Raw genomic sequence first — 26,371 nt, forward strand, 5'->3', positions numbered from 1 at the left:
TGAAACAGAAATAGGGGTGGCAATGGGGCGGGTAGGGAAGAGTTTTTGCTCTACCCAATCCCGCCCTACCCTACAATAACTCGCATAGAACTTGCTCCGCTCCTACCTGCGGGTAGTAAAAAATTAAACCCTAATCCGCCCTGTCCCTACTTGTCCCATAATTATTAAAATTTAATAAATAAAATAAAATTTCAAAATTTATATAACTATCATCACATACATAACATAAATTAAAGTAAAATTTTAAATATGATACAATGTTATCAATCATTTTACTAATTATTTTACATATATTACACATTATATATTAAAATTATATATATTATATATATCGGGCGGGTATGACCTAAACTCAACCTGTCTCGCGCCGCGAAAATCCCGCCCCGGTGCGGGACGGGTAGGCGGATTCAGGTGGTGTTGTCATCCCTAAACAGAAAAATAGATCATATTGCGAAGTGCCGATAATATCGATTTCTAAAAATCTAACTATCAATCACCAAAAAGAAAGAAAAAACTAATCAATTATAGTACACTTAGTCAAGTTTGAGCGAGGTAGCCGCAATAATGAATATATGTGCTTTTTGAGTTGTGTTGTATTAAATATCAATCACAATTGTAGAGCTTGGCTGGGTTTTCAACCCTTAAAAAATTGTCTGTTTTGATCTGTCAAGTGTTGGTTTATATAAAGACAAATGAATTTTAAATAATTAAATTTATAGGGTAACACAACTAGTCAACTAGATGTTGCTGACAAAATTAATTTCTTCTGCATTATTCTTTCCTCATCTATTTAGTAACGTGTACGAAATCGGTAATCACGTGAATAAACATATGATTAAACAAAGTCTAACGTATATATTAACACAAATTATGATGATTCCAAACTTACAAGATCAGAGAACCTGAGTGAGGAATATAAAAATACAACTAAATATAGAGGTATAGTTGGTGGAGCATTAGAAACTAGAATGAACCTTTACCTATGATCCACAACCAATCAAGACAAACCCCAGCAAATATGCCGGTTAAGAGAAACAGCACAAGCAAATTACCCAATGCATTCTGTTCAGGACCCTGCAAAACACAAACTCTCACAAGTTCAGAACACTACTCTAAACCTCCACATATTTTTGTTATAACATTGTTACGTTATAAAGTGAAAGAGTGTAGAGTTGGTAAAGCAGTGTAATCAAATTTTTTATATTCAGAGTTACAAGAAATAAAAGAAAGTTAATGCTACTATGCAACATCAGAATATTATGAATAATAATGTGTTGCATATACTTGCCTTGTAACCTTTTGGTGCTACTGTAAGAACACACACCGTGAGATAGCCATTGGTGAGTCCCAAGAATGAGGTGAGTAGGATCATCCATCCCTGGTCACCATATTTTGCTGTAAAGTAGAATGCTGGGATCAGCAAGAATCTCGAAAGAACTGCTATTAGCAGGCCCTTTCTGGATTCCAACTTGAGGCATTTTACAAGGGGTATGTATCTTGATATCAGATCCATCACATTATACATTGCAATCAAAACAATTGCATACCTACAAAGATCACGAACAAAATTAAATTGTGAACTCTTCTACCTATCAATTTCATTGGTTAGTCCATGTGATAAAACAGTAAGACACAAAAAAGCAACTGTAATTTAATGCCAACTAGAAAAAGCAACTGGATTAGCAGAACACTAGGCTTAAATGGGCAATTACCATGCTCCTAATTTGTGTGATCCAGTATCTTCATACAGGAATCCCGGGAAGATTGACAGTGTTAGTACGTATATAAGAAATAAATCAGCTGCATAATCAAGGTTCTCAAGCAATAATTGTTTGTTTCCCAATCGCATTTGTTCTTTGATATCTTGTGATTCCTACAGAAGTGATAAAACCGTTAGAGAAACATAATAGCATTATTTCCTAGAGAATAATGAATGATCATGTTGAAAAAATTATGTTACTTGATCGTTTGGCATTGTTTGAATACCAGCAGCAGCAAGGTCAGCTGAAACAGTTTTTGATCCTTCTGAGGCTGCCTTTGCACGGTAATGTTTCACTATGGGCAATTTGGTGAAGTAGATTGCGTAGAGGAATATACACAGAAACTCGATGAATGTGGAGATCGCAAGGAACAGGACTGCAAGACATAAGAAACCAATCCTTTTAATTTTGAAAAACAAGACAAAACAAAAGTTTTTCTAGAGCAACATGGACTGCAATACTAACTGATAATTGATACATACTAGAACAAAACATAATATTCTTACATGATCAAGGGGAAACAATTAATCAATTACAAGAAACCAATATGTATGATCTTTGTAAAATAAGAATAACATACTAGCTCCCTTGCGAAGTCCATTATGAGATTTCTCAAATGCTAACTTGGTCAGTATTCTTAGAATAGAAGTTAGAGCCCCAGATGCAGCCAAACCAGCAAAGTAGGACTGCAAAAATGTTTAAATGATATTCAGTAAAAAGTGATAGAAGGCCCAAACCAGCAACTGTAGGTCCCCAATGGATATATACATACACACAGACATTTTTTAAAAGGAGCATTAAGGACAATGCTGAAAAGCATTCAAGAAATCAAATACAGGACCAACCTGGATAAACTCTGGGCACATAAAACACAGGTCTCCTACCATGCCACCTTCAACATGAGCATCTGCTATTCCAAAACAAGCAGCTAGCAAACATATACCAATATAGGGTCCAATTCCACCTTTCCCGGATGTTGCTAGATCCAACTGTCAAAAGTTTTTTTTAATCCAAGTGAGCCAAGGAATATATATCACATCTCGCATATGAATTACCAACATCAGAAATTACAATTCAAGGAATTTGAAATGGCGTACTTACAATAAGCACAGCAAAAGTACTTGCAAAGAAAAGTATGAATCCAGCCAAATTCCGCAATCTAGTATTGATCCTTGACTCGTAGTATGACATTATGAGCAGTGTTCCAATTGCAAATGGTTGATAAACCAAGGTAAGTACCCTTGCAGGATGATATTTCTTCAGTTCAAAAGAATACTTCAGTTAGAAAAACTAATTTCCCCAAACCTTTTAGTAGACAAATTGTCACAGACAATTTCAAGTACACATATAATGAAAAGTGATAAATCATGAGTTTGCACAGGAAATCACTAGCCTATTGCATCATTTAGCTGCATTTTTCAGACAGGGTTTACTTAGTCATTGCACCAAAATTTTGGCTTCTTCCTCTCAACTATAACTATTGTAACTTCACTCAATACATACTTCAGGAATATTTGCTCAATCACCAGAAGATCTTTCATCCTTGCCCCTTCTTTGTAGGAGAACCATTTATTTATTCTTACACAGGAACTTTATAAAGTCAGAGTGAGAAATCGAAAGACCATCAGTTACTTACAGGGAAGACACTGTAATAATAATCTCCTATTGTCAGCATGCTGTTCCAAGAGACTAGGGACCCAAGTCCAAGAATGAAGCAAACTGCCATCGCTTTTTGTTTCCCCTGTTGTATCAATCAATTCAAAACTTTAAGATATGACAACAAACTTTGTTTTTGAGAAATATTATGCATGCTAGTAATTTGAAAATAAGACAAGGCACTTACTTCAAGCCTTCTTGGTTCTTCATTTTCATCACTGGTAACCATGGCCGTTCCACTTCAAAAAGAATCCATCAAGCATTATCAATATTAAGCAACGATACTATTATTGCTTAGAAATTTGACTCCCTTGCATGAGTATATTTTGATTAAGTACTTGAATAGTATTCGGCGATAAAAATTTGAGAAATATTAGACTAAAGTACAAAACCAACAATGCAACTTAAATATTTTGGCACGAATCGGTTAGTAATGAGGCTTTTGAATAGTCTGCATGAGATCATAGATCCAGATTTTACTGCCACTAATATAATGCAGTGAAAAAGAAGATAAAAATGCTTATTTTTGAAGCGGTGGACGAAGAATAGACACAGCCACCTTGTATCTATTTCTCTCCTCTGTAATCTTGGTTTTATCATTATTTTTGCTTTCTTTTTCAATTATTTCTTGACTCTAGTTGGTGCATACAATATATCTCGATATACCAGCACAAATACCGTGGAAGTTTAACATTGAAGTCCCAAATTTGAATCTTTTTTTCTTTTAGAGGACATAAATGCAGCACTTACTCTCTCAAGAGTTGAGTATGAGGTCCATTAATTTGTAGCAAATTCATTTCAATACTTTGGAATCCACAAAAAATAATTTTTAATTATCCCAAGATGTCAAAATTAGTGTTCTCTTCTATGTAAAAAGTTGTTCATAACATGAAACTGCCACAAGAAGCTCCCTGAAGAAAGATAGAGTACGTACATACATGGGCTAAGCCAGCACAATCAAAACACAAAAAAAATCCATGATTCAAGATCCTAATCATAAAAATATGCAGCTTTATTGATCCAACACTTTTTCTATTTACCTTGTCTATTTCATATGAATGACTTAGTTACTACTATACTTAATAAGCATGGTACAATGCAGATGAAAGAGTACAAAATAACTTCATGTACATACGTACCTACTAGTATTTGCTGTCATAGTAGATGTAGGAGGCAAACACCATTTGGTGCTTAGGTATCAGATAGACTCAGATTATTTAGAAAATCTTACTGATCTGATGATGATGTTGGTGTCATAGTGCCACTGCATCCTTAAGAAGGGATCTGTTTTGTGTCGGATCTGTTTTGTGTCCCAATCATCATCTTCGTTATCCCCAACTTTGTCCTTGAAGCAAAATTGGAATATCCTTGAATCAAATTTTCCTTTATTTCAAAGTTGATATGTAATCATTATTATATTATCATAATAAATAATAAAACGTAAGAACGATGTTGACTTGGAATACTGTATACAGCGCATACGACAAAAAAAAAACTATATTGAATTGAAAATAAAATACTGTTTTTAATTTATTATTAGGTTAAGTGTTTGTTGAAAACCATTAAATTGATAAAAAAAAATTTAATAAAAATATCTCTTTTTTATTTTTTTAAATGTATTTAACAAATTTTTAATAATAAAAATAAAAATACTAAAAAAAATAAAAAAAAATATTTTTTTAAAAAAAATTATAATTTATATATTTTTTTAAAATATTTTTTATGCAATAAATAAATAAAAAAATATTTTTATCTTATTTTATCCAATAATTAATAAAAAAAATTATTTTTACATGAAATATCTAAACATAAAATTACTTTTATTTTTATAAATTTTTTTTTAAAAAAATATTATTAAAAAAAAAAGATCTTTTTCGAAAGTCACCCCTAAACAAACCCTAAATCTAAACAGTTGTCAAACTATACAATAAATTATATTTCGCAAGTTTCTTAAGTGTCTTCTTCAAGTGATAATGATTATGTTGACCTAATGATTTAAGACTTTATAATCAAAAGGTAACTACGCGTACGTCAGAAACGAGCTTAATAATTTATAAATCAAGCAAAACAAAATTATTTTAAAAGAAAAAAATATATTTAGTCGGAAATGATGTATGCTTACTATTGAATTCACTAACTTCAGAAATTTATTAAAAAATTTAAAATTTAAAATTCTGTTAATTTGTTAACGTAATTTAAAATTTAAAATTCTGTTAATATAAACTTTTGAGAGAGATTGATTCAATAATTACCATTTATGGAGAAGTGGTGGCGCGTGGAAGGAAGAAGGTGCGCACATCTGTGAAGCCCCAAAACGGAAGAATGATTCAATAGATTTGTCTCTGCTACTGCGAATTGGGCAACAGGGTTAGATTAGGGTGCGGACGAATGAAGAAGGGATTTTGCTATAGGGTGACGATAATGTGACGGAGATTTTTTTGTTTTCTTTGGTTTCTCTTCTAGTCTAACTTCTCTCTCAAAATTAGCTCCAGTTTACTCTTCCAACCACACATGGTGAATCCATTTTTTGTTATGAAAAAGCTCACGCCTTGCAAATTAATTAGTGGTTGATTTTCATAGTAACGATGCGCTAAGTGCTATCATTTAGTCATATATAAGGGTTAATCACTTGTTACTAACGAATTATTATTTGGTGAGTACTCCCATGAAAATATTATAATTGTCTTCATGTGATGATTTTTCTTTTTGACCCTTAGATGATGGAGTGTAGGGTTAGATTTTGATATGTTATAAAAGTGTTATTTTTATTTAAAGTGTGGCCAAATCAATAAATCACACTTTTATACAAAGCATCTTCATAAAAAGATATTTTTTGCATCTTCATTTGAGTAGCTCCCTTATTATTTAGAGTAGTGATATTATCACTTTTAAATTTAATATTGTCACTTTTTGTGTGTGTAATTTTTTAAATGATTTTTTTATTTTTTTATGTTTTTTTAAAGTTATAAGAAATTTATTTTCATTAGGAATAATTGAGAATAATGTAATAAAAGAATGACATTATCAAATATAAATGACATCTATTTCTTGTTATTTACTTTTTCTAATTTTTTATTTATAAAAATATATACTAGTTCTTCTAAAAGTTAAATAATACTATCTTCAAATATATTTATATTGTACATTTCTTTATAGTTCTATGTTGATTCTATTATAAATTGAATTCAATTGACTATTAGTATTACGTTTAAAAAATTGCAAATGTTTCTTTGAACATACATGTTTTTTTTATGGCAACTACTCAAACGAAGATGCTAAAAACATATTTTTATAAAGATTTTTGTGTTAAAAGTGTACTTTGTTTGTTTAGCCATACTTTAAAAAAAATAACACTTTTGTAACACATTAAAATCAAACCATACATTTCATCATCTAACGATAAAAAAGAAGTATCTTCATATGAAGACAATAGTAAAATCTTCATGGTAATATCCACATTTTTTTATAGGAAAAGTCTAGAGGGCCAGCAACTTTGTTGAATTCTAACCAGCATGTAACCAGCAAAGAAAAGTGAGCCATTGGATGAAATCTCACACCATTAAAACCATCTTGATGGCTATTTGATGGCTACAAATTACAAAAGTTGCTGCCCCTAGCATTCCTCTTTTTTATAACATGATTTAATCTCAAAACCATTAGAAAGAACAACAAATTTGTTGATTTTATAAACGTGACAGGAGCAAATACAAACATGATACATCAATAAATGTGAAGTATAATATTACACATTACTTATTCTGAAAAGTGGTTATACTTATACATTTCCTAAGTCTCCCCTAAAGAAAGATTGCAGCAAAAATTCTCTCCTTGCTAAACAAAAAGGCATATATATACATATATATACATGAAAAGCTTTAATTAATTAATACATAGCTGGTGATTCGGATCCATATCTTCTTCTTGACATACGTCTGTTGATCAAGCTTCGGTAGAAATCATGAGTTGCAAGCCATGGCTTTTGAGTGACCATGACTTGTTCTCCTTCTGGACCTTCCCCAACATACTGGAGCACCACAAGCACCGAAGCAGATGTTTCAAAGTCTGAAGAAGCCAACAAGTCCCCTATGGCACCCAACTCCGGGCACTCACTCCAATCCGTCAACCCTTCTGTTAATGGTGATGCCCCTTGCCCTCTCCCAACTATGAACAAATCATTCACATTCTTCATTGCCCTTATTGCCCCTACTGTCTCCTCTCCGTTCCCTACAACTCTTTCTAAGTACTCAACAGAATCATCATGTTCTGCTATCAACCTTAACTCGTACATGATCTCTTCATCTAGCAAGTTATCATTATTATTGCTATAATTATCTCTCTCGGTTCCTTGAGCATCATCTTCTTCGTTATTGCTAACTGTAAGATCTTTACTAGGAACAAAATGCATGACGGTGAGGCGAACCCTGGGGTGCCTTGACATTCTCCACCCAAAGGAAAGAGCTTCTCTGTCGTCGGGTCCTCCGAAGAACAAGACGGTCACCTGATGACACGTGGGCCTGGCGGCTAATCTTGTGGATCCGTTGAGGCCTCGATCCACGAGGATCCCAACGGAGCAGGGAGCGGTTTGCATGAGATTGTGGTTCACCAGCCTAAACGCAGGGATGGTGTCTTCCATCTCTCCGGCAACCGTTTGTTGTTTGTGGAAAGGGATGATAATGAAAGACACTCTTTTGTCTTCTGCAATGCTGCAAATGTCTTCATGCATGGTGGGGTACGGGGAGATCACAGTCAGTGGCTGAACCGAGACGCAGTCCACGTTTTCTTCGAAGTTACGGAATGCTGTGATGATCTGCTCTGTTTGTGCTTGTGTCTTGTTAACGGGGCGGCCTGATTTTTTGTCGGTGGTGTTGTGGACAACCAGCATGGCGGAGGCTCTGCCGGTGAGTTCAACCAGGTGGAGGACGTTTGCGGTAATGGGGGATTTTATTGTGGGGTGGGTTGCTTCGAGGAGGTTGATTATGGTTGGGACATTTCTAGGGACGTGAATGCAAACAAGGATTCTTAGCTCTGCATCTGTTCCAGTACTTTGCATTGTTCTGTTCTTGTATGATATGTGCCTTTTTCTTGGCTTATGGATCAATGCCACTGTGGGTGAAATGATTGCTGTCATCAGAATTGTTACAAGAACCATGATTGAAAATACTTCATCTCCCAATACCTACATACATACATAATGAATTGAATCAATAACATGCATGATGGGTATACATGAATTAATTTATAATAAGTTAATAAGATGCATCATATAAATATACCTTTTGTTCCCAGCCAACGTTGAGCACTATAATTTCAATGAAGCCTTTAGTATTCATAAGCAGACCAAGAATTACACCTTCCCTGACAGGTATTTGGAATAGGAGAGAAACAACAAGAGTACCAAGAACCTTGCCAATACAAGTAAGAGGAACCATCAAGATCACAAATCCCCATCTAGCGGCTCCCTTGATCAAGGTGAGATTAGTCTTGAGGCCACTGATAGCAAAGAAGAGAGGTAGCAGAAGGCCTGAAACAAAGTCCTCAAGCTTCTCAATGATAGCAGCAGCAAGTGGTCCATTTGGAATAACCAAACCATAGACAAATGCACCAAACACAGCATGTGTCCCAAGTGCATCAGTGATAAAAGCAGAGATCATAACACCAGTAAGCACAATGCATATCTGTATTTCACTGAAGGGTTGTCCCTCTGGGGTTTTATGTATCATCCATGACACCAGAGGCCTAATAACAAGAATGCAAACAACAACAAATGCAAGACTTGACAAGAGAACCCAGAGAGAAGCATAAGAATAACGAGCTTTCCTCTCTGACAAGGCAATGCCTACAACTAACAAAGCCCAAGCACACATGTCATTAATCAAAGAAGTTGAGATTGCAAGCTTGCCAAGCTCCGTGTTAACAAGCTTAAGATCAGCCAGCATTCTAACAAGCACAGGGAATGCAGTCACAGATAGCACAACACCAAGGTATATGATATAGCTGATACGGGTAGTATCCGATTCCATGCTCGTGTGGATGTGTTCCACGATGTGAGAGAGAGTGAAACCCACCACGAAGGGCAAAATCATGCCGGCAATGGCTATAGAAACCGCCTTCTTGCCCGTGCGCTTCATCACATCCATGTCCATCTCTAACCCTATGAGGAACATGAAGTATATGAGGCCAATGTTGGCCATTGTCTCAAGCATCAACATACTTCTCAAAGGGAAAACCCTAGTCCCAAAACCGTCGATTTGACCTAGCACCGATGGCCCTAACAACAATCCACCCTGCATGCATGCATGCAATTCGTTCGTAATTGAATTAATTAATTAATTAATTAAGGAGAATAATATGGATCTATATGCGTACCAAAACCTCGGCGATGACGCGGGGTTGGTGAAAGGGTCTGAGGATGAAATAGAAGAGACGTGTGGCAAGAACAACTAAGGTTAACTGGACGACGAAGAGAGGGAGGGCGTAACGTAAAGGGTTAAGACCCTGCTGCCATACACCATTTGTTGTTGTCATCGTTGGTATGTAGCAAATCATTGATTTGTCCGATTCGTTAAACGCCGCTGCCGGTGCCGGCGCCGGCGCTGGTGCACCCGCGCTATCCATCTTTTCTTAATTTTGCTATCCGATCCAATCCACTAAAGAATTGTATGTTAAGCTTCTCCTACCTCCTTTTGTTAGGTATGAAGGAGGTGGAGATACATTTTAATTAGGACTATGGATCGGAGGTTTAATTATTGCCTGGGTTTCTGTCTGGGAATTAATTTCAATGAAGATTTGCTGCTAATACGTAATGAAGATGAGAAAGACACCTCAATTCTTTTTCTTTCTATTTTCGTTAAACCCAACGTTGACTAACTCGATCCTTATTATCGTTATCGTTATCACTTATCAGTTTACTTTTTTATTCCATCAAATCCGTAATCCGTTATCGCCTCCGTCAAAGTATATTCATATTTCACGTGTAACTTATAATAAGAACTTAACGTGTGTGAAAATTATTATTTAACGACTTCTCAATTATTACTTCTGTATAAAAACAAGCGCATATAAATTTTTATCCTAAATTATCAACGATACAAAAATTAATTATTATATATTTGTATATAAAAAAATTATCTATATATAAATATGTATGTTATTTTATAATTTTAATATATATTTTATATATAAATAATTAATTTAATAACTTATTTTTTATAAAAATAATAGCATGGTTGATTTATTAGAGAATTTGATTAGCTAAAATTATTCTGTCATAATTTTGTACTCGTTTCTCTTGTACCAAATCCTGAAAATGGTACTCATTTTGAAAAGGGGCTCCTTTCGAAAATTTCAAACGTAATTTTGACTTATAAAAAATAGTAGTATTAATGTTTGGTGTAATTTTTAAAATTAAATTGCGATTTTTTAAGAAGGATTATAGAAAAGTTAAAAAAAATAAATTTTTTCATAATATTATAATTTTTTATCACATTTTTATAAAATAAGTATTTTTAGAACTAAAAATCTAAATACAAAATAATTTATTTATAAACTATTTTTAATATAGTCATTTATTATTTAAGCTATTTTTTTAAAAAAAACTTAATTAAACTATTTATCCAAGCTGAGCCTAAGTCTACCTAGTTGAAAGTTGAAACTATATTATTTTAATTTTATGCTTAATTCGCATATATAATAATAAATATTATTGTTATATATTTTGGTCTGCTAATTAATACGACTCTGGAGTTAAGTATAGTAGTCACCATTGACTAGTCCTTCGCTACTTATAAACATATTGATATATAGGTGAGACACAAGTCTAATTTAGTCTTAAAATTTTTTATGCTTAAAATAAGAGTATATACCTATTTTGGTTCTCAAAGAATTTTAAATTGGACATTTTAGTTTTCAACTAAAATTAATTACTCGATTGGTTCTTAACAATTAACTCCGTCAGTCACTTAGGTCCTTTACTCTGTTAATTCTAACGGAGGACAAAATAGTCCCTAACAACTCTAACAGGGGACAAAATAGTCCCTGATCTCCTCTGTTCGAAAACGACACTGTTCTCTCCCAATTTCCATCATATCTCGCATAATACTAACAATCTAACACTGTAACTTCAAACTATACAATGCACACTCTATAAATTTAATATTCACAAAAAAAAAAAAAATTCTCCACGGGTTGAGTTGCTGATGTGGTTTGTAATTTTAGAAAGATTGAATACTAGAGATAGATTACGTAAGTTTAATAAGATTGTACCAGAAGCGGAATCATTTTGTGTCTTATGTAAGGATAGATTAGAGTCGGTACATCACTTGTTTTTTCATGTGATCGTATATAGAAGTTGTGGGGATCAATCTTGGTGGACTGGAGTGTGATTTGGGTTTGGCCAGGAACCATCAAAGAATGCTTTGAGGTGTGGATGGATAGAAAGATAAGAAAAGATATGAAGGAAGTGTGGATGGTGTTATTTTTTTCTGTAATATAGTGCACATGGAGATGTAGAAATAATATTGTCTTTAATAATGGAGTGTTGGTATTAGAGAAGTTAAAGGAGGAAGTTGTAGAATGCACAAATCGATGGTGTCAAGATCGATAATATATGAGTAATTGATTTACTTATGAGTGCAAATATCAAGTCTAAAGTGAATAAGAAGACATATGAAGTTGATCTTTGATGCATGATTTACTGATCTATGAAAGTGGCCAATAATTCTGCAGAGTAAAAGTTGGAAGGAGAATAATCATGATTTGATGTTGTATAACTGATCGGTTTCATCTTGAAGTGTCTTTGGAGGAGCTAAAATCATTATATTCTTTTGCTCCCTGTTTGCTGTTTTATGCTAGTTTTTATGTTTTCTTTGTAGTTATTGCTCTATTTTTGTTACTATTTTTTGGAACTACGTCCACTTTGTTTGGAATTGGGTGGAGATGTAATTATCTAAAAAAAAGAAAAAAATTCTCAACTTATTCTCAACCAATTTATACTCAGGAAACTAATGCCTATGTCTCTCAACTAGTTGTCGTCTTCGATGTATCCCATGAATCCAGACAGCAAGTCATTTGTTAAGACCGCACTCGGTGTCTATTTCAAATGAGAATTTGTATATGATGTCGAAGGAGAATCTTCTCATGATGTCCTAATGTCCAACAATTTATATTGCTTGTCGGAGAGTGGAGAAATGCGTGCCCTTGGAATAGTTGTGGAACTTGGTCTTGAGGATGTCGTGGATGTTGTCGGGGTTGGAGATGATGTTATCAAAGACGTGGAAGTGTATGCTTTTGGTGGATGAAGTGCAGAGGAGGTGGATGTACCAGTTACAAAGATTTAGGAAGTGTGTGGTCCATGACATGTTGAGGTAGGTGTGACACGTGTGACAATTACATCATGGCTTAATCTTGGAGTTAAAGAGGAGGAAGGAAAAGATGGAAAAGAAAACTGTAAAGGTGAAGAAGGAGAGTATGAATATTAGGGTTATGCGAGATACGATGAAAATTGGGAAAGAACAGTGTCGTTTTCGAATAAAGGGATCATGGATCATTTTGTCCTTTGTTAGAGTTATCAGGGATCATTTTGTCCCATGTTAGAGTTTTCAGGGACCATTTTGTCTTCCGTTAGAGTTGACGGAGCCAAGGACCTAAGTAACTGACGAAATTAATTGTTAGGGACCAATCGAGTAATTAATTTTAGTTGGGGACTAAAATATCTGATTTGAAATTCTTTGAGGACCAAAATAGGTATATACTCCTTAAAATAATTAAGGATTGAACACTTGTCTCTTAATTAAAATAAAAACTGTGGAACACTCGTCTCTTAAGGATTAAATTTATAATTTAATTTTGATACATTAATACAATATAAAAAAAATTATATGTTAGAAACAAGAGACTAAACTAGAAAAATGATTTGTGTATTATTGAGTGTATTCAAGTTGTCTATTCAAGTTGTCTGGAATGATACAATATAGAAGGGTATTTATATGTGTTAAGAGAATCGTAATAATCAATGCGTAATATTCTATAATAAATATTCAGATATACTAAATAATTCTAATTGATCCTAATTATATTCTAACATCCCCCTCAAACTCAAGTATACTTGAGTTTGAAACTTATTTAAAACAACGAAATAAAGAGAAAAAAACTGCATAAACTGATAAAATGGGTGCAAACAGAACTCCCGAAAGGAAGCACAGATGGAACTGCCGCTTATCTGAAGGAATCGCAGATGGAACTGCGGCTAGTCTGAAGGAAGCGCAGACGGAACTGCCGCTAGCCTGAAGGGAGCGCAGACGGAACTGCCGCTAGCCTGAAGGAAGCGCAAACGGAACTACCAAAAAGAAACCCAGACGGAACTGCCACAAGAAAACACGCAGACGGAATTGCCACGAGTAAACGCAGACGGAACTGCCACGGAAAAATGCAGACGGAACTGCCACAGAAAAACGCAAACGGAACTGCCACGGGAGAACGCAGACGGAACTGCCACGATAGAACACAGACGGAACTGCCACGAGAGAACGCTAGACGGAACTGCCACGAGAGAACGTAGACGGAATTGCCGAAAGAGAGCGAAAACTATATGATTTCTTCATGAGAATAGGTAAACAGCGGATGACAATGGTGTTTGATCATTTGACTCGAAAAAAACAGAAGACAGAGAAAATAGGCTAGTCGGTGAGGTAAAAAAGTATCAAAAGAGTGACAAAATGGAAAGATGAATGGCATAGAAAAAAAAAAGCAAAAACTACGGTGATTTCACCTCAAGGAAAACAACCTATCCTCTTCAAGGAATATACCATGGCTCTGATACCATGTTAGAAACAAGAGACTAAATTGGAGAAAGGATTTGTGTATTATTGAGTGTATTCAAGTTGTCCATTCAAGTTGTGTATTCAAGTTGTCTATTCAAATTGTTTGAAATGATACAATATAGAAGGGTATTTATAGGTGCGAAGAGAATCGTAATAATCAATGCATAATATTCTATAATAAATATTCAGATATACTAAATAGTTCTAATTGATTCTAATTATATTCTAACAATATATATTTAATATATAGTATTATTTTAATAAAAATAATTATTTTTTACCATCAACATATACAAGAGATTGAATAATTATATAAAATGGTCAAAATTTAACTCATTCATTCTAATTAAAATAATAATTCCGCTACGTTACCAACATTATTTCTGCCAATTTCTGCCAACTTTTGTTTATGACTGTGTTTAATGGAAGTGTCTTTGTGGATGTGTCTAATAAAAATATCTTTTTTTATAATTATGTCTAATAAAAATATCTTTATAGATATATTTTCTAGATGTGTCTCTTTATATATATGTTTAAAATATAATAATTAATTATTATTGACAATAAATTGGCAGATAATATATTAGTATCCTATACTTTTCCTTAAAATAATAAGTCTAATATCTCTCTTTCACATACATATATATATAATTATTACGGTGTCTAAAAAATAATATCTAACTTATTAAAAAAGATTAATATGTAATATTTAATTTTAAAATATATAAATAAATAATTTTTAAATAATTTAAATTTATTAAAAAAATAAATTAAATAAAAATTAAATACCAAATAATAATCGCTATAGAATAATTTACCTATATACAATAGCTCTTGTCATTTTTTCTTTATTAGAGCAGGGTGAGACGTACATAGAATTATGCGATCTTTTTTCTTCATAGGAGCTTGCTGCATATAAATCTCTTTTTTTTTTCCCCCTTTTTTTCCTTTTTCTTTTTCTTTTTGGTCGAATCATACCTTATAATGCAGCCTAAAGTTTGATATGGGAGGTTATTCCAAATTAAAAGCAGAACGTCACATGTAAGATGTAACCAAACAAACTTTTAAAAGAATGTACGTATAAAAGACACGGGATATGTATTCTCAATCAGAAAGCATGCATGTCCCATAATTTTCTTTGCATGCATCATATGGACTGTATTTCTCTGTTATTATTATTAAACAAAGAAAATAAAATTTTCTTAAGAAATTAATTCTACGTCATCATATATATATGTATAGTTCAAGTGCGTTAATTAAATAATATGTGTGATTGAAAATGGAATATTGCAAGTACGATGGAGAGAGCGATGGGAAGAAGAAAGTATGCATTGGGGTACCAATTACGTGATAGAAGCTGAAAACTCAGAAATACTGAGTCATAGGCTATGAGCTTTCATGGTTTCTTTCTCTTGCACCAATGCAAAACATAGAACAGAATCCATTCCATAAGAACATGAAGACACCCACTACAACATAAATTAAAGACCAAACAAAGGAGTACAGAAAAGCTTTGAAAGTTACATTACCCCCTCAATATCTTCTCTTTATTTTATTTCATGTCTGCCAATGTAAATCAAATATAGAAAAGAAAATTATTCCTCTAAATATGAACATATTTGTAAAATAATAAAATTCACATTGAATTTATAACTTTTATGAGTTTGTTTCAGCGATATTCTCGAAAAAGATCTTTTACAAAAATAAAAGTAATTTTGTATTTGAATATCTGATGTAAAAATATTTTTTTATTTATCAATTATGTTCGAATAAAATAAGATAAAAATATTTTTTTTTGTTTATTTATTATGTAAAAAATATTTTTTTTAAAAAAAAGATCTTTTTAAAAAAGATGTAAATTGTAACTTTTTAAAAAAGATTTTTTTAATACTTTTATTTTTACTATTAGAAATTTACCAAATACACTAAAAAATAAAAAAAGATTTTTTTTATCGATTTAATGGCGTCCAAACAAACACTACGTATCATATGTGAGTTTTATTATCTTAATTTAAGAATGATTATATTTTTAATTTTCTATTTTATCAACATTTTTATTTTCATTTTCTTTGGAATTATATTATTTTTTTAAAATAATAATTAAATAATCACCTTTTTTATTTTAAACCTTTTGCTTCTTGTCATGTTCCTCGTTCACTACTATTGTCGGAGTTGCTTACTTTTAAATATCAAAATAAAAACCTCTCATTTTAAAATTTTTTTTCTACCTTCTTCTCTCTAGCTCTTTTGTATTATTATTATTAGAAAAATTTTAAAGTCAATAATTATAGTTTATATTAATTAACATTTCAATTAATAATTTTAAATATTATTAACTAACTATAATAATAAATTGTACTGATTCTATATTATTATTATTATTATTATTATTATTATTATTATTATTATATAAAGAAGTGATAGGCACCATTCCCCGTAAAGTGGTTGATTTATTTGTCACAAAAGCATAAGATTGGATTATAAGACAAACTTTATCTACAATGCAGCCAGATACTCATTCTAGATTCATCATCTCGATTAAAATTTCAGTTATTTAACTAGCATGCGTGTTATTGTTGTACTTTTCATGTAACTTAACTAACCAGTGATTCTACCAAAAATTGACCCTACTCGATCAATAATTCAATATCTCTTCCTTGCTGCGATATAATATTATATAAATAAATTTTTTTAGTAATTAAATTTAATTAAATTATTCTAATAATTTAAACATTGATAATAATTTAAAAAAAAAATACATAAGAAGAAGAAAAAATGTAGTTAAGTTTAATTACAAAAATAATTTATTTATCTAGTATTTTTTTTAAAAGATAGATTCATAAAATACACAAAGTGCTTGGCAGTAATAATTTCAAAAGTTGGAGTTATATATATTTGTGGGGGTAACACTATCTTATCCATCACTCGTTTGACAGTGAAATTCTACCTTAGATAAATTTTTTAATTATGATAATCAATATATGGTTGTAGAATTTAGATTTTTTTTAGTTCCTATACTTAGAGGTAATAAAATATTCAAAAATACTATTTAAATATTAAAATCAGTATTAAGTTCAGCTACTATATAATTGTGCATAAAATATACATAATTAAACTTATTTTTAATATATTTTTTATATTTAAATATGTATTCTATTTCGATAACTGATTTTGATAACTAATTTTAATATATACCTAATATAATTGTAAAATATTCTATCATTTTTTTAATAGAAGTAGAAATTCTTACTACTCATTCATTTTTACTATTATTATTATTATATTTTCTTTTTCTTCTTTTAGAGACCTATGGAAATATACTAATATAAAAAAAATCATTCTTCTTTCTTAATATTTTCTAAACAAAATTGTTACATATATATTAAAAGTCAACTACCAAGTTAATTAATGTATACTTGTGTATATTTATATATTTATTTTTAATTAAATAATCATCTATCAGAGTAATAATTAAACTTAATATAATAAAAATAAACAAACTTATAATATACCAATAATCAAATTTGTTTATAGTAATATAGTAATTTTTTATGGGATATCAAATTCGCATTTTTATATATAATGACTAATTGATAATTAATTTTTTATATACAAAAATTACATTATTGTTTTTCAACAAATGAATACAATAAAAATTTCTATGTTAAGAATACATACATTCACACATTGACCTGTGATATATTGATTAAGAGGGTAGCAACTATTTCTTTAAAGTTTAAACCACTGAACGAAAATCCAAGGTTAGTGTTGCGATCTTGTATATTTATTATTATTACTTTTGTTCTATCTGTTTTGTGAAATTGGTGTAAGATTTGATGCTTAGGCAGTACTAAATTGGATGAATGCATAGCACAAGTCACATGTTGTTTGTAAAGACAATTGGATGATGTCCCTCTACACCCCCCAATGGCACATAAAATTCTCAAAGCAGACGAGAGTCAATTAAAAAAGTGGGACGTTTTCTCTGACACAACACAACACTTCCCCTTTCTTGATCATCTATCATGTGAACATCTCTGGCCTTAAAATGTCGTCAACACAAATGCCGAATCACTATTTGCATGATTTATCATCACTACTATGTTCTGTGCCTAATAACAATAATAGTATGTAGTATCAAAACTAGTGGTCAAAGTTATTATTATTTATTGAGGTTTGCATGCATGCCATATGGTAAAAGAGGAAGGATTCCTTTTTATTCAGATGATGGGTCAAAGGGAATAAGGTAGTAAACATTTCATTCATGATTTCATGGCTATGTATCATTGAGGAGAATAGAATACAGACTAGAGAGGTTCATTACTTTTCTTTCTTTTTCTTTTTCTTTTTTTTTTCCTTTCCAAGCAAAAGGGTATGTGCCAAAAGCTAAAAAGAGGGTGTGCAGTGATACATAATTAGAATGTTATGACACATTTGTATAGCTAATAATAAACACAAAGAGGTATTCATTGTTGACAATTAGTGAAGGTCGAAAAACAAAGGTTTCAATAGGACAAGTAAGTTTTGCCAGCTGCTACTATGAGGTTAATAGCTTGTACTTAGTGATGGATTCAGCAGAGGAGGGCCTCAATGTCTTAGCAGAACTTTTCTAGGACAAGAGAGGGAGAATACATATATCACAACTGTCTCTACCACCATCATCTCTCATTACAGGATTTTAGAGAGGACCACTTGCTCTTTCATGCTCATAAATCAAATTAAACATGTTTTTCAATTACTCTTTTAAGTATAATTCACTTACTTTTTGTTAGGAAGAACACTATTAGGCCCAAGAGTTATATTATAATGAGTAGTATAAATGTAACACTTATCAATAGTCTTGTTAAGTAGAAAGGAAATTTCTTTGATAAAGAGTAAAGATTGTAACTAAAAATTTGTTATGAGAGGCTGTATTGGATGTAATGCATTTATTTTTAAATTCTTTTCTATTTTAAAAAGAACAATCTTCACTTTTCATTTGAATTACCCAAATAAAAATGGTAGAACACAAAATGTGATACTCACAAAGCTGTATAAACAAAAAGGGTCTACATTCATTATTATGCAACAACCAGATGGTATATATTTTTTCCTAGAGTATGTAAGATCTGATGGTATAAACTTATCAACATCATGATATATAGGTGGGACCTAAGTATAAACCCTATATGTGTCTGGGTTTGTATTAGCAACGGTAACACTCCTAATTTTAACAAAAACATTGTCACTTTCATCTCAGATCCAGCGCACATGCTATATTATCATGATTTATGATCAATTTCTTAAGAATTTGAACTTATAATAACTTTTTCTTTTTCCTTATCTTTGCTAGGAGACACAAAATGTAAATGCTAATGCTAGTAATATTAAGTCCAAACCTTATTGAATTCTCTAGGCCTTTCTTTCTCTCACTCATCTCAACCTTTTCCTAACTTTTATGTGAACAAACTTGAGGATGAATGAGGAAGGAACAAAGAATCTATAATAATATATATGTGTACATGTATCTGTGAATAGTTGTGTAACTGTGTCAACTTACAAGACCAGCAGAATCACTTTATCAGCACAGAAAGTGAACCTTCTCTTTTTCTTTTCCATCATTGCATTTACCATCTTTGAGACTTTTTGTCTCTAACTTCATTCTCCCATGCTGCCCTTGAATTCATCAATAGCAATGCACAGACACTAGAAGAACACAGTGCTGGTAAAAAAAGAAAATCTAAGAAGATGGAGTTTGATCTTGAAGACCCTTTATCCTGCTTCAAGGAACAACAAGCTTATACCATAACAGAACTCTTTGCTTCTGAATCTGATCACATGCCGGCCCCAAACTACTTGAATTCAACACATTTTCGCGCTTCCTTTCGTTGCGAAGCCATTTCTCTCATACTTCAGGTGGAAGTTATTTCCATATATAGTATTCTCACTACACTCTCTTCAATGTCACATTTGTCAAAGTTTGTTATGTTATTTCAGGTCCAGTTTTCATGCAATTTGGACCCTTATGTAGCTTATCTAGCTATAAATTACTTGCATCGCTTCATGTCGAGGCAAGAAATTCCGGTAAGAAAATATGTAATGATTTCACTTTAAGCTTGTAACAAGTGTACATTAATCCTCTGTGTTTTGCAGATGGAGAAGCCATGGTTACTGAAACTTGTTGTCATATCCTGCCTTTCTCTTGCTTCAAAGATGAAGAACACACCCTTATCAATTTCTGATATACAGGTAAAGCTTTGGATTCACGTAATTACAACGGTTAGCAGAAAAGAAATGTGTACAACAAAAGAGAATAACTTGAACATTCCATGCTCATAATGAAACAGATAGAAGGTTGCATCTTTGAGTCTCAAACTGTTCGGAAGATGGAGCTTCTTATTCTTGGCGCTCTGGAATGGCGTATGAGGTCAATTACACCTTTTCCTTTCTTGCATTTCTTCATCTCTTCAACAGAACTCAAAGATCCATCACTGAAGCAAGTGCTTAAAGAGCAAGCTACAAAGATAATCTTCAATGCTCACAATGGTACTCTTCGAGTATACAATTATATATTCAACTATGTAATGTAATCTAATGTTAATGTGCAATTTCAATGAAACTGTGACTTGCATTTATCTTATTATGTGGCTGCAGACATTAAGCTTTTAGAGTATAAACCTTCAACTATTGCAGCATCTGCTCTTATCTCTGCATCTCGCGAACTATGTCCGCAGCAATATACTATGCTGAGAGCTTCAATTGCAGCTTGTGAGAATCTAGATGAGGTGAGTTTGCATTCAATCAATGTCATTTGAAGAAAATATTTTATTCTTATTTGGCATTAGAACCAATATGTTGATGGTGGTTATTGTAGGATTCATTGACCAAGTGCATTGACCTGATGCAAGAGATGGTTATGTGGACGGAAGCGAACGAGTCAACCATCGATACAAGCTTTCTAAGCACTGAAACTCCGGTGAGCGTGCTGGAGAGAAGCATCAAGCGGCGGAGAATCTAATAAGCCTCCGCTGCCCAGACATGTTCCAGATTTCTATGGTTGTGAAGGAGCAAAGAAGCTGAGAGAAAAACCATCATTTGTGGTCCATATCAGTGTTTCAACTCAGACCAAAACTCAAGCCAGCAGAGAGGATGACAAGGCTTTGGACAATGGAGTGGATAGATCCATACTTTACTGGTTCCTATTCCATAGAATCAAAATTCAGAAATCATTAAAATAATTACCATATGGAGAGTAACTAGAGAAAAACCTGTAATGTAGTAGCAGTGTAGCACCATTGCAATGAAAGAGAACAAGACACTGGTATAGAGGGTAAATTTGAATCTGATTAGAAGTTTACCAAGTTGTCAAAGAACTTGACATCTTTTCTTGTATTACTTATATCTGTTAAACAGGTTAATTGAGAGATAATCAAGTAAAGTAAACACCTTACTTAAGATGCAGATCTATCAAACTTTTATTTGCACAACACTTGGCATCATCAATAACTTGATACCAAAAGAAGGAATTTCATTGCCGCTAAGTAATCCCAGCTAAGTTTCATTTAACAACATGATTCATTTTTATCCTAGTTGATGCACAAAGATGACACGTGTAAGTAGTTGACACAAAGATAAATTTGAACAGAACACGTTTGTGCAGAAGATGATGATGAGTTTCAACTGTCAACAATAGCTTGATAGCAAATATCAGCCGATAAACGGTTATTGTCCCAACCGAAAGTTCTACAATTTGCGGTCATTCATAAATATGGGGTGCACTTAAAAATCAACTAAAGCTTAATCCAACATCATTTTAATGGATATGAAAAATAAAAGAGCCAAGAAATAGGGGGAATAGGTAAAAAAAAAAAAGAAATTGTAACATGCAACACAAACTCATTATCTTTTCATTTTCTTCACATTGCATACAAGACAACTTCAATACGAATTTCGGTCGTTTTTCATCCTCTATTTTCTTTCATCTCACTAACAAATGTGTAAGTTCAGTAGGAAACATGACTTAGACCCCTTCGCTTGCCCTGCTCGAGAAATAGAACTAACTAATCCTATAGCAAGAGGTCGATAAACTTGAACAGCTTGGAATCACGCCCTTCTTTTCTTTGGGAGCATGAATGAGTTTAAACAATCTGTTTGACAAAGACATAACTAAATGATGTAACTCTTTCATATTAGAAACTCTAGTCCAGCTCTAAAGGGGTTGACAAAAATAAGACCCCAATAGTTAAGAATGGTAGATCCTCTGCACATTTGTAGACTGACATGTTTTCCACTTAGTCAAATAGCACTTTAGTCCTAGTGTGAACTGTCTTTGTCGCCGCCACGATTGCATTAATCTCTTGGCCAAGATTCAAGACTGATTCAGCTCTTCTCCATGCAACTTTCATCAGTTGGCATGATGGACACAACAGGAGGGGGATGCAACTCAAACAGTGCTTTACTCCCATCACTAAACCCACCTATGCATATCGTGTCACCCCGGCCATGCCAAGTGCCATCTTGAACGTTGTTTATCTCCAGTGTTCTAGACTCCTGTGCCATAAATGTACCAGTATTCAATACTATGTATGACAACAATTTACATGTGCCTCCATTTTGGTTAGGATCAAGATTTGTCTCATACAAGCAAAGTCAATCAAGACAACGGAGTTGAGGAGAGAAAGAATTCTGTATTTACCTGGCATAATGTACAACAAGGACAGATAAAATGGTAAGCGCAATCATCCACGGCACTATCACTACCCTGCAAAAGGCACCAACAAATAATACATCAGATATATGAATCTAGCCATATTATGTTGATGTTAGTAATAGTCAGCATATATTCAACAGAGGAAAATATATAAGCACACACAACAAAAACTAAGCGTTGTCCCACTATTAAAACAAAAGCACATAGATTGTTTTTATCCAACAAAAAAGAAAAAAGAAAAAAACTCAATATGCATTACAATGTTAGGATGCCAGATGACTAATTCAAACTATCATAACCCAACAGTTAGCATGCATGAAAAAAATGCAAAATAAAATTGGGCATCTACTCCATCATCAGTAACTCAAATGAATTGTACTTTTAGAAAGATTAACAAGGCAACACAAGCTCATTGATCAGATGCTAGAAAGTTGTTCACAGCATTGAACTAAAAGGCACAACCCTGCTAATGAGGGATAACCTACAGTTAAAAATGTAGCTAGATCGTATCAAGAAACTTACAACATCATATATGTCAGAATCTAATAAGCCATGTGACAAAAATATCCATAACTCCAGTAGACACAACCGTTATTCTAAAGTGAATGCAAAAATTAAGAGAGTTATATACCACCAGTCTGCTATCTGTAAAAAAGATTAAAACCATACAAGCTAGTCCCTACTCCATCTATGCAAATAACTATATGTACCTCACAATCAGCATTAAAGCTAGATTCATTATGGATATTTGAAGGTATAATAAAATGCAACATTTTCATGATTAGTATCAACCAATAATAATGAAACTTAAAATTTAGAGAGAAATCTCTATCAAAACCTACCAAAAAATAACTAACTATTAATAAATAATTACAGGCAAATATACCCACCTTGATGTTGAATTTCTTTCTAATACGTGTTCGATAGAATCCTAAAATTGCTCCAACAGAAATGGTGAAGGCAACAGCTAGGTAAACAAAGTAATGACGCCTTGTGGCAATAAAAGCAATGAAGTTAGCGAAGGCACCTAAAGCAAGAAGAAAATAAACTACAGCCTGCAATGGAAAAGAAAGAAGTTTAAATGTAAGAGCACTGTATCTATATTACTAAAGTTGAAAAGATGAAGACAGAAATTGGCAATCCTAAAAGCCAGTCCATTTCTGAAGGTTTTAACTCATGACCGGATCAATTATTTGAATTTCCAAGCTATCTAAATATACCTGAATATAGCATGCACCAAAGCCAGCTCGTTTCATGTTCTTCCCAAATCGGTAACAAGGACAGCTGAAACAGAATATTAGCTATTACTTATATGCATGCTGCATCAAACAAATATTTGCAAAATAAAGACAAACTTCTGACAGATACATTATCCTTGTTTATCTTTTGGCAATTTAGTGTTTGATTGACCAGAAAGGCATCCATAAGAAAACAAGTCAAACTGATTTCCCTTCATAAGTCATAATCCAACAGTAGTTCAGTACATCACAGTTACATAGAACAAATCTCAGTCTAAAAGAATCCCCTCACCCCACTTGAGAAAACATGGAAATTGATAATATTGGACTTCCATATGGAGTTCTGTGAATGGAATGGAATGGAACCCGAAGCACAAAAGTGCAACCTGAACTCACTTCTCACTAGCTTACAGTTAGAGCTAATAATTTCTGTTTCTCCTCAAACTGAAACCATAATCACAAAAGGGTTTTCCCTCCGTATATGAAGGATGAAGAAGCAAAAGACTTGAAAAATAAATAAATAAATAATCATCGGTCATTTCTATCAAAATCAGCTAAACTACTTACAAAACCAGACATATAAACACAATGAACGAAGCATGAACTATCTACCCAAAAAAATAAAAAGAAAAAACGAAGAGAAACTTACCATGCTGATTCAAGAGCTATGCGGCGGTCATCGAAGCAATCAAGGACTTCACCCTCCCACATCCTTAGAACCCCACCAAGATGTTGTTCCTCATCTTCTTCCCCATCATCAAGGTTTCTTCTCCCAAGCATCCCCCAGCTACCATTAGCACTTTGCAACGCCACGGTGGAGCAAAGCATGTCAAAATCCAAAACAGACATACCCTCCAAGAGCCTCTCCTTCTCATCTTCTTCACCACCGTTGATCCTTTCCCCCTCCATTGCTTCCTCAACCAACACCACCTTCTCCGAATCCACCATTTCCTGCTCGCTTTCGAAAACCCAGAAACAAAGCTTGCACCTTTCTCAACTTGCCTCAACAAAAATCTCTCCTTTTTAAATAAAATCTCGGCTTTTGAGGACACCCTTTGAGATTTTGCTTTATGGGGTATATAAATAAATGAACAAAGAAAAACTTTTAAACAGGTTTTGATAAAGATGGAGAGTAAAAAATGTTGTGTGTTGTGATTGCTGATTTGCTGTTGGGGGTTGGGAATGTGTTATGTTTTGTGTAGATGATGCAATGAATACAGAGTCATGTTTGTTTAGTTTAGATAACAATTACATAAAAAAAAAAAATTAAGTTGAATCATTAATTATTAATGATTAATTATGAATTATTATAAGAATAGAGATCCCTTTGTTGGCGGGTAATAATGGTGTGTGGGACCTGCAAACGTCCCATTTCGGATGGTATTGCTGTTCCCACGTGCTCCCTACAATTTAGCTAAGATTTATTGCCAATCCTCATCTTAATCCTAATTACTATCTGGATTTGCAGCAAGATTTACTGTAATAATCTACTAAGAACAGCTCAAACGTACTAATTGCTTCTATTCCCGGTAAGTTTGCTTTATTAACTTTTATTGGAAATAAAATGGTATTTTATTATTATTATTATTAAGTGAGTGTAGCATAATACAAAGCCAAAATTACTGTCAAATTGTCAAGTTGCGTCTTCTTGAATGGAAGTGGCATTAGAGATTGTGATTGGGTAAATGGAATACAAGTATACAACCATAAACAGGGAACTTACTTTAAAAAGTCCAAAGTTATGCATTTAAATTAAAAAGGCTAAAAGTTAATCAGAAAGCGATGCTAGTTGCTACTAATATAATATTCTATTCCGGCAACTATATTCTATGGTGTATTTGTTTGTTTGCTTATTAAAAGTTAAAAGTTAAAACTGAAGCTTCCGGATTAGAAGTTAATTTCAATTTCAAGGTAAAAGAATGTTTCCTCCGGAAGCAAGTTTGTAAGGTTTGATTAGAAGTTAATGCGTGGGAAACTCACTCTTCATACCCATCCATAGACCATAATTAAGGAAAGGAACAACTTGCCGTGAGGTACCACTAACCACTCTCCAACCATGCAAGCTACCTTGAGCTGTTTTTTGTTATTAAAAGATATTTTAGTAAGTAACCAACTTGAGTTGGTCAAGTGGTCAGTTCACTCGTCCGCTTAAGCAAATGTTAGGGGTTCGAATCCCGCCTTGTGCATGCAGTAACCCATTGGCCAATGGCA

General features: G+C 32.9%; 4 protein-coding genes across 5 annotated transcripts; 1 reads left to right on the forward strand and 3 right to left on the reverse strand.

The window, feature by feature from the left end:
• Window positions 1–835: 835 nt before the first annotated feature.
• On the reverse strand, window positions 836–5,806 carry LOC148579018 (equilibrative nucleotide transporter 3-like). The gene is made up of 11 exons (XM_088504281.1): window positions 5,669–5,806; window positions 4,556–4,799; window positions 3,604–3,655; window positions 3,397–3,501; window positions 2,862–3,017; window positions 2,606–2,749; window positions 2,341–2,446; window positions 1,961–2,136; window positions 1,713–1,873; window positions 1,289–1,547; window positions 836–1,074 (listed from the first exon to the last, which is right to left on the reverse strand). Exons 2-11 carry the CDS (start codon window positions 4,573–4,575, stop codon window positions 964–966), a joined length of 1,290 nt encoding a protein of 429 aa, XP_088360407.1. The 5' UTR covers window positions 4,576–4,799; window positions 5,669–5,806; the 3' UTR covers window positions 836–963.
• Window positions 5,807–7,115: 1,309 nt separating this feature from the next.
• On the reverse strand, window positions 7,116–10,171 carry LOC107621944 (cation/H(+) antiporter 15-like). Its single transcript, XM_016323903.3, has 3 exons — window positions 9,783–10,171; window positions 8,690–9,700; window positions 7,116–8,592 (listed from the first exon to the last, which is right to left on the reverse strand). Exons 1-3 carry the CDS (start codon window positions 10,029–10,031, stop codon window positions 7,300–7,302), a joined length of 2,553 nt encoding a protein of 850 aa, XP_016179389.1. The 5' UTR covers window positions 10,032–10,171; the 3' UTR covers window positions 7,116–7,299.
• A 9,664-nt stretch (window positions 10,172–19,835) lies between these two features.
• On the forward strand, window positions 19,836–21,641 carry LOC107623381 (putative cyclin-D6-1). 2 transcript variants are annotated; one of them, XM_016325619.3, is made up of 6 exons: window positions 19,836–20,128; window positions 20,210–20,296; window positions 20,366–20,461; window positions 20,560–20,758; window positions 20,867–20,997; window positions 21,087–21,641. In XM_016325619.3, exons 1-6 carry the CDS (start codon window positions 19,961–19,963, stop codon window positions 21,228–21,230), a joined length of 825 nt encoding a protein of 274 aa, XP_016181105.1. In that variant the 5' UTR covers window positions 19,836–19,960; the 3' UTR covers window positions 21,231–21,641. The 2 variants fall into 2 exon arrangements, with proteins under 2 accessions (XP_016181105.1, XP_088358451.1); XM_088502325.1 differs by having other exon boundaries at window positions 19,836–20,296; window positions 21,087–21,377.
• A 450-nt stretch (window positions 21,642–22,091) lies between these two features.
• LOC107623382 (cell number regulator 9) lies at window positions 22,092–25,461 on the reverse strand. Its single transcript, XM_016325620.3, has 5 exons — window positions 24,810–25,461; window positions 24,143–24,206; window positions 23,813–23,977; window positions 22,908–22,973; window positions 22,092–22,762 (listed from the first exon to the last, which is right to left on the reverse strand). The coding sequence occupies exons 1-5, from the start codon at window positions 25,106–25,108 to the stop codon at window positions 22,592–22,594; spliced, it is 765 nt and encodes a 254-aa protein (XP_016181106.1). The 5' UTR covers window positions 25,109–25,461; the 3' UTR covers window positions 22,092–22,591.
• Between the last annotated feature and the right edge of the window lie 910 nt (window positions 25,462–26,371).

The sequence above is a fragment of the Arachis ipaensis genome, chromosome B10, assembly GCF_059453495.1.
Source record: "Arachis ipaensis isolate K30076 ecotype BB chromosome B10, ASM5945349v1, whole genome shotgun sequence".
NCBI lineage: Eukaryota > Viridiplantae > Streptophyta > Magnoliopsida > Fabales > Fabaceae > Arachis > Arachis ipaensis.

Coding starts and splice junctions, on each gene's coding strand:
- LOC148579018 (XM_088504281.1), bottom strand. CDS start 4,575: ATGACAGCAAATACTAGTAG. Junction 3,656..4,555: donor ATGACAGCAAATACTAGTAG/GTACGTATGTAC, acceptor TTCTTTTTGAAG/TGGAACGGCCATGGTTACCA. Junction 1,548..1,712: donor TCACACAAATTAGGAGCATG/GTAATTGCCCAT, acceptor TGATCTTTGTAG/GTATGCAATTGTTTTGATTG.
- LOC107621944 (XM_016323903.3), bottom strand. CDS start 10,031: ATGGATAGCGCGGGTGCACCAGCGCCGGCGCCGGCACCGGCAGCGGCG. Junction 9,701..9,782: donor GCGTCATCGCCGAGGTTTTG/GTACGCATATAG, acceptor GCATGCATGCAG/GGTGGATTGTTGTTAGGGCC. Junction 8,593..8,689: donor ACGTTGGCTGGGAACAAAAG/GTATATTTATAT, acceptor GTATGTATGTAG/GTATTGGGAGATGAAGTATT.
- LOC107623381 (XM_088502325.1), top strand. CDS start 19,961: ATGGAGTTTGATCTTGAAGACCCTTTATCCTGCTTCAAGGAACAACAA. Junction 20,462..20,559: donor TATCAATTTCTGATATACAG/GTAAAGCTTTGG, acceptor ATAATGAAACAG/ATAGAAGGTTGCATCTTTGA. Junction 20,998..21,086: donor CTTGTGAGAATCTAGATGAG/GTGAGTTTGCAT, acceptor TGGTTATTGTAG/GATTCATTGACCAAGTGCAT.
- LOC107623382 (XM_016325620.3), bottom strand. CDS start 25,108: ATGGTGGATTCGGAGAAGGTGGTGTTGGTTGAGGAAGCAATGGAGGGG. Junction 23,978..24,142: donor TTGGTGCATGCTATATTCAG/GTATATTTAGAT, acceptor TTTCCATTGCAG/GCTGTAGTTTATTTTCTTCT. Junction 22,763..22,907: donor CTTGTTGTACATTATGCCAG/GTAAATACAGAA, acceptor TTTATGGCACAG/GAGTCTAGAACACTGGAGAT.